Raw genomic sequence first — 8,217 nt, 5'->3', positions numbered from 1 at the left:
ATTGTCCTTCTTCCTATGGGATTTGGGAAAAGCTTAATATACCAGTTAGCAGCGCATTACATACCTCACGACTAAATAGCAGCAATTGATTAAATGAAAAAAAAGTACCCGCCTACTGTCGAGCAGACGAATCCTAATGCTGCGAGGTCAGACGGTTTCTACAAAGTGAAACTGCTGATGAATCAGGCTACCAAAGTTCCTGTTTAACCCTAAAATCAAGAATTGTACTAACATTTTAAAAGTAAACGGATAACACTTTGTAGAGTTATGCTGATTTAACTAAACAACACACAGAGGTGTTTTATTTTTACACTTTATTTTAGCTAATTTAAGATAAAATTCTGTGCAAAACTGGTTCAAACTGGTGTTCTCTCATGGGAGTTTGAAGTGGTGGGTGGAAGGAGCCAATTAATGAAGTTGAATGAAATCGCAAATAGCCCCAGCTCGAACCCACATTCAACTTTCAAATAGGTAAAATAAGACTTTTGGGGTTAAAAACAACACTGAAACAATATTTTACCCAGAAATATTAACCCTCCAGTTTTTGTTGTGAAGTAAACAAACAGTGAGAAGTAGCTGTTAACTTTAAAAAAAAACGCTTCATGACATCACAAGGTGGAACAGAACACTTTGAGCTTTGGAGATGTGATGATAATAAAAAGTTACTCAAACAAGTGTGAAAGAAACAAAACACAACTCCAGGTGTGTTTTCTGTTGAGGTAACTACATTATAACATGACCTAAAGCTCACAAGAGTCAGTTTTGCATAGTCCAGGACCTTTAAGGCAGAACAGAAGAGCATTTAAGTAAAGAGAATGACCATGCAGAATCTGTTTTGGTGGTACCCAACATACTGTATGGCTGAGGTCCCCAAACACCGGTCAGGGACCCAAAACCGCTGACTGGGCCCCAGAGAAAAATATTTAGTCTCCCATCAGATAAATATTAAAGATGCACTGATCCAGCTTCTTCAGTTCTGATACCAATTTCCATACTATCACTTTAAAAGTGCACTATGTAACTTTTCGGTTGGGAGTCTATCACCTGCTTGTTTCTATGGAGATGTCATATGTCATGTCAGTGGAATGTCCCACAGTGTAACATTCAACAGTTTTACCTTACATTTATTCAGTTACAGGTGGTTTTATAGCTCAAAAATACCTAGAAAACCGGCATTCTGACTGGGAGCGGGGTCACCTTTCCACAGATCTGACCTGTAACTTAATCTGGTTTGGTTTACATTATTAAGCCTACATCATAGACTGTATGAACGGACATCCAAATAGGAAGTTCACATCCAGCTCCCTTTGACTTACACTGGAATATTACCTCCCCCAGCCTCGTCATTTCGGTCTTAAAATGTTCGCTCTATATGACGCTGGTGTTTTTATTTCACTACTTTGTCTATTAAAAAATTCATGTTCATAATATAAAGCAGGGATCTTCAACCTTTTGCGTCCAGTGAGCTCCTTTATAAAATGAAAATGCTGGAGAGTGACTCATTCTAGCGAGTTGATATAAGAGGGCAAACCTACATATTGTGCAGTTGGATGCCTATGAAACATTAAACCATTATCCATTTATGAGCACACAAAGTTCAAAATAGCACATTTACGATGGTAAGTAAGCACATCTGAGTGATTTAGTACAATACGTATCATTTAGAAATCCTTTGGTGAGCTACTTGTGAGGTTGTGGAGAACTACTCGTGGCCCTGATATCGAGACTGGCTCCAAATTCGCTCCTGTAACCGCTAGCCTCGTGAGCTTCCTTTGACTGCTCTGTTCCACCTTGTGATGTTATGAAGCGGTAGTTTTCAAGTGAACAGGTGAACAAGTTAACAGCTCCTTTTACCTTTAGTTCAGTAGAGATCGGCAATTCCAGGGATGAGTGGGGAACGATTATTAAAGTGTTAAAATGTTAAACATTTTGATCTCTGAAAGGAGCAGGGTTTATAAGATTTATCTTCTTCCTGTTCCTTTTGTTCATGCAGCAAAGACAAGGCAAATAATGCTAGAAAAATGTATTTATAAGGGATGTAACAACAACCGAAATATTGTGATATCACATTGTCAAAGTTCTCATAATAATACCGTGACCATCACAATATATCGAATTACAAGTCTTTTTGCTTAAATGAAGAGTTATGGTGCAGCAATAGATAAAAAAGACAGAGGGAACTACATAGACCATGATCCTTTGCTTCATTTCAGTGCAGACGACAAGAAGAAATAACAGTTCTAAGCACTTTAAGTCTTAGTTCTTTGGATCAAGTCTTGTCAAAGCATTTAAGAGGAAAAAGTAGCATATTAAAGGGCCTATCTCATGTAAAATAACTCTTTTCACATTGTATCTTCTGCACATATACAAGCACTATTTGAGATTTGGAACATCCATGACACAATAGTTATGAAATCTTACTGACTTCTTGGAGACAGTGACAGACCAGGAACTATAACTACTTATATACTAAGGCCGACTATTGCTCATCCCCCCACCCGTCCTGAGAAAGCACAGGCTCCGCCCTCCAAACGTGACGTAGGCGACGAGTGAGCAATACATGGTGATACAGCGCGTTCAGCCGCATGTGTTGGACCCGGAATCGGACGAGGACTTTGAGGTGCACGAAGCTCAAGCACCGCGTCAATATCAGCTGAACATTACTGATTGGTAAAGTATTAATAAACACTAGGAGATCAATTTATTATATCGTGTGCACTGCAGTGTAGAACAATGAGCTTATGCTGTCGCTTTTGTTTAGGTGTTCATGTGGGAATTGTCAGCCGATGCAGGGTGGAGGCGGTGGAGCGGGTGAGGGTGCGAAGCGCTTTCTACTATATCAAACGCATCATAGGTGTATCTGTTGCGTCATCGTTGTAGCAGCTTTAGTTCGTTGTCACGTGGGAGGGTGGCAGAAATACACTGCAATTTGTTAAAAATAACAAAATCAATCAAATCAATCTAAAAACCACTTGGGCGACATATACAAGGCCCACACATCACTCTTAGACGGTAGAAAACTCTGAAAAGTTGATTTTGCATGAGATGGGCCCTTTAACAGTTTTGTCAGCCTCCACAAGATATCACAATAAATATCATAGCGTGAGGTTCAAACTGTGACGATATCGAGACTTGGATATCGTTACAGTCCTAGTATTTATGTTAATTGTCAGATTTGTTGCTGTTGTCTAGTGTGAGGAGTTTAAAACACAGTGGAGCACTTGCTGTATTACCACATGACATCACAAGGTGGAAGAGTGTTTTTAGCTTTAGAGAAGAACTCAGCCTAAATCTGCAGGATTTCTGAGTTAAACGTGTGGATGAAACAAAACACAACTCCAGGTGTGTTTGTGATGAGGAAATATTATAATAGATCATAAAACAGTGTAATATGGGCCCTTCAGTTTTATCTGCTGCTACTGTATAAACATGAACACAATGCCTCCTGACGCTTCCTGACCTATAAACCGGGACGAGGGGGCTTTTTTTACTCTCACACACCTGGGATACTGTCCTGAGGAAGACGGACTGCAGATGGCGCTGTTGTCCTGCCTCCACCGGTAGGAAGACAGCGCCAAAAACTGTTTAAATCAGCTGAGCGACACGACACAACAACATCACGTGACTCTGAGGAAGAGCGCAGGAAGCAGAACAAACTGTCATGTATGAAAACAAACTCTTGGTCTGAAAAAAGAACCTAACTAGAAAAGCACTCAGAGAGCGCAGACTTCAAGACCCAAGGACTACCCCCATTTTTCATATAAATTGCGATAAAATCAGTCTTCTGGATCAGATCCGGATCAGCCTTTGGAATATGAAAGAGGATCCCATTGTCCATCCCTGAGTCAAATTTCATGGGGTTTGGTCCCATTTACCACAATGTTAACTAAAATTTCAAAGTGATCCAGAATCCAGGATTTCTTCCGGATCACCCCCAAAATGAAATCAGTTCTTCCTTTTCACATTTCCAACAAATCCTGAAAATTTCATCAAAATCGGTCCATAACTTTTTGAGTTATGTTGCTAACAGTCAAACAAACAAACAAACAAACAAACAAACAAACAGACAAACGCCGGCAAAAACATAACCTCCTTGGCGGAGGTAATAACATAAATTATCAGAAGACCAAATGAACCTCATTGGACTAGCTCTAACTAATTTAATGCTTTACGCTTTAAGCCATGTTCTAATGTTGTTACCTCCTCAAAAACACACCTGGAGTTGTGTTTTGTTTCATTCTCACATGAATAATCATTTATCCTTTACTCTGTCTACATCTCCAAAGCTCAAAATGCTCTCTTCCACCTTGTGATGTCACCTTTTACCTTTTCTTCAGGACAGATTGGAAATTCCAGAGCTGAAATCATCCAAATGATTCTAGTGAAGGTGCATGGAGTTTTAAAACACATTGGAGCACTTCTTTTTTGTATTACCACATGACATCACAAGGTGGAAGAGAGGGTTGGTCAGTTTAGAGAAGAACCCAGCCCAAATATGCAGAATTTGTGAGTTAAACATGTGAGAATGAAACAAAACACAACTCCAGGTCTGTTTGTGATGAGGAAATATTATAATAGATCATAAAACAATGTAATATGGGCCCTTCAGTTTTATCTGCTGCTCCTGTACCGAGAGCTGATAAGCCTGAACACAATGCCTCCTGACGCTTCCCCAAACTGTAAATACAAATGTTATACTATAGCCAAAAACAAAGGGCATGGAAGTGGCCTGGACAGTAGCCGCATCCACCAATAAAGCCAAACAGAAACACTGAATTGGACTTTGCCATGTTCCATAACGCCATAAAACAAATGTATCTTTTTAATCTGCAGTTAACTGTTTGTGAAGGGTTTATGGGATGGAGTCAGGGATCTTTTTGCAATTCATGGTGCATTGTGAAACTATACCGGAGGCTTGTTTCTATGGACATGTCACTGCTCTGGAATGTTCCACAGTATGACTTTAAACAGCTGTATTTTACATTTATTCAATCACAGGCTCAAAAATACCTAGAAAAACAGATTCTGACTGTGATCGGGGTCACCTCTGCACAGATCTGACCTCTAACTTGGTCTGGTTTGGTCTCCGTGTAGATAGAAAGGTTTAATGCCGTACTGTGAAACATTCAAGACAAAACAATAACAATAAACACATGGAGTAAAGCTTTTGACGGACTCTCCACCAGAAAAGCTACACAATGCACTGTTTTTTTCTTGACAATGACCATGAAATAGGTCTGTTGAGACTTTAATTCGATGCAAAATTAACTCAAACTATGTTCTTAGATTCTTTATTAAGACCAAGTTTGTTCTGCTCCCTGTGGTCGTCCTCAGAGTGGTCATGTGATGTTGCCTTGTTGTGTCCAGTCAGCCGATTTAAACAGGTTTTGGCACTGTCTTCCTACCGGTGGAGGCAGGACGACAGCGCCATCTGCAATCTGACAGTATCCCAGAGGTGTGAGAGTAAAAAAGAGGCAATCGAAATATGGAAACGTGCCCACGGGATGATAAACCGGGACGAGGGGGCTTTTTTACTCTCACACACCTGGGATACTGTCCTAAAGAAGTGGGACTGCAGATGGCGCTGTCGTCCTGCCTCCACCGGTAGGAAGACACAACAACATCACGTGACTCTGAGGAAGAGCGCAGGAAGCAGTCGAAACTGTCAGGTATGAAAACAAACACTTGGTTTGAAAAATAACCTAATAACATAAATTATCAGAAGAACAAATGAACCTCACTGGACTAACTCTTTACTAACTTTACGCTTTAAGCCTTGTTAGAATGTTGTTACCTCCTCAAAAACACACCTGGAGTTGTGTTTTGTGTTTTGTTTCATTCTCACATGAATAATCATTTATCCTTCAGTGTTGGGGAGTGACAGATTACATGTACCGGAGTTAAGTAATCAGAGTACAAATTATGAGTAACTGTATTCGGTTACAGTTACTGTTTTAATGAGTGGTAATTGGATTACAGTTACTTTGTTGAAGTAAGTGGATTACACGGCAGTATTTACCTGTTTTCACATTTCGAGCTATATCCCTTCCCCCCCGTAAGTCCACTCATTGCCGGACACTAAACCAGGTCCAAACCAAGTCTAAACCAGGTCTAAAACCAGGTCTAAAACCAAGTCTAAAACCAAGTCTAAACTCGGTCTAAACCAGGACTAAAACCAGGTCTAAACCAGGTCTAAAACCAGGTCTAAACCAGGTCCAAACCAAGTCTAAACCAGGTCTAAAACCAGGTCTAAAACCAAGTCTAAAACCAAGTCTAAACGAGGTCTAAACCAGGACTAAAACCAGGTCTAAACTAGGTCCAAACCAGGTCTAAATCAGGACTAAACCAATTCCAAACCGGGACTAAACCAGGACAAAACCAGGTCCAAACCAGGTCCAAACCAGGTCTAGACCAGGACTAAACCAGGACTAAACCAGGACTAAACCAGGTCTAAACCAGGACTAAACCAGGTCTAAAACCAGGTCTAAACCAGGTCCAAACCAGGTCTAAATCAGGACTAAACCGGGACTAAACCAGGACTAAACCAGGACTAAAACAGGACTAAACCAGGATTTAACAGGATTAAATCCTGCTGTGTGGACCGTGTCTCCTCGTCTTCTATCAATAATATTTTTAATACGGTTCAGTAAAGTCTGGGCTTTTTATTTTCTTTTATCAGACAAAACATCTTGTGAAGATTTCCTCGTCTTTGCTTCTCTACAGCAAATCAAGTAATCCAAAGTATTCAGATTACGTTACTCACTTTAAGAAATGTTATGGATTACAAACTACATTTTGGGGTTTGTAATCTGTAATCTGTAGGGGAATACATTTTAAAAGTCACATTCCCAACACTGTTATCCTTTACTCTGTCTACATCTCCAAAGCTCAAAATGCTCTCTTCCACCTTGTGATGTCACCTTTTACCTTTTCTTCAGTACAGATTGGAAATTCCAGAGCTGAAATCATCCAAATGATTCTAGTGAAGGTGCATGGAGTTTTAAAACACATTGGAGCACTTCTTTTTGTATTACCACATGACATCACAAGGTGGAAGAGAGGGTTGGTCAGTTTGAGAGAAGAACTCAGCCTAAATACATGGAATTTGCGAGTTAAACATGTGAAAATGAACCAAAACACAACTCAGATTTAGTTTCAAATATAATATATAATAATATAATATAATATAATAAATATAGTTGTTTCTAGATGGTGTAATCCACGCTGTTCTCCAAGACACAATATAAAATGATAAGAGTTACTTCAATGTCAACAGAATCAAACACAGAAAAAGTCAAAAGTGAGTAGCTACTTGCGTTTGTTTCAGAATGATCAAGATTTAGAAGTATTTTTATCGTGATTTACAGTTTAATATGTCTTGAATAGGGGAAAAAAGTTCACATTTAACAAAAAAACTATCCAAATCTGAAGCAGGACTGCAAGAGAAGAGGCAAATGTGTTGATGTGAAGTGAGTTTGCCAAAGCTAGACTACGGGTTCATTAGCTAAGTGTGCGCGACAAACAACTGCCAACGAGCCTATAAAAACATCCATCAATAAATAAGAGCTATACGAGTTTCATTTACGGGAGAAAACACGCAAAAGCTGCAGCAATTACCCTGGAAATGCTCGATTACTTACGCGATTACAGAGTGGCTCCATCTCTTCAGAGGGAACTGCATCTCCCCCCGAACGAAAGTCCCTCCACGGTCAACGCTCCAGCCCACTGCTCGTCTGTTTGTACCCCGCGCAGAGTGATTCGTTTCGGGGTTGAGTTGTCTCCTCTCCCGTTACTCGGAGGTGCTTTGCATGTGCTTCTTTCTCGCTCCAAACGCCGCTCTGGGTCGCGCGTCTCTCCTCCAGGCTCCAGCTGCTCCTTGTGGGAAAGTTGGTCAAAAAATGTAAAGCGATGTTCGTTCTTAAATGAGAGGAAAAAAGGCGTAATTAGCTGTAAGGTTTTCCCTCCTCTCCTGCTGGTTGGTGCCGGCGTGTCTGCCTTACTCTAGCCGGCTCGCGGTGCCTCTCAGCGGGGTAAGCTCCGCCGTGTTCCGCTACAAGTTACGGCTCGTCTGCGCGCCTCTCTCCAAACGCTTAAAAACATTAAAAAAAAACAACAGTCTCCGGTTCGCGTGTTCAGAGCCGGTAAACCCCCGTGTTTCTCTCCCCCGTGCGCGCGGTGCTCAGTGGGGAAACGCGTCGGTCCTGTCCCGCTGTTGGA

At 40.8% G+C, this 8,217-nt stretch overlaps 1 protein-coding gene across 1 annotated transcript in view; it reads right to left on the bottom strand.

Annotated features, from left to right (window-relative positions):
- gal3st2 (galactose-3-O-sulfotransferase 2) overlaps positions 1-7,768 on the bottom strand; it is a 75,958-nt gene extending 68,190 nt beyond the window's left edge. The window contains 1 exon segment of the mRNA XM_055147830.1: positions 7,641-7,768. Coding sequence (XP_055003805.1) covers positions 7,641-7,681 — 41 coding nt within the window. The 5' untranslated portion in view covers positions 7,682-7,768.
- Positions 7,769-8,217: the final 449 nt, after the last annotated feature.

This window comes from Boleophthalmus pectinirostris, unplaced genomic scaffold (genome assembly GCF_026225935.1).
Source record: "Boleophthalmus pectinirostris isolate CB_2022bp ecotype Guang Dong unplaced genomic scaffold, ASM2622593v1 HiC_scaffold_9, whole genome shotgun sequence".
NCBI lineage: Eukaryota > Metazoa > Chordata > Actinopteri > Gobiiformes > Gobiidae > Boleophthalmus > Boleophthalmus pectinirostris.
This window is presented reverse-complemented; position numbering and strand designations above follow the sequence as displayed.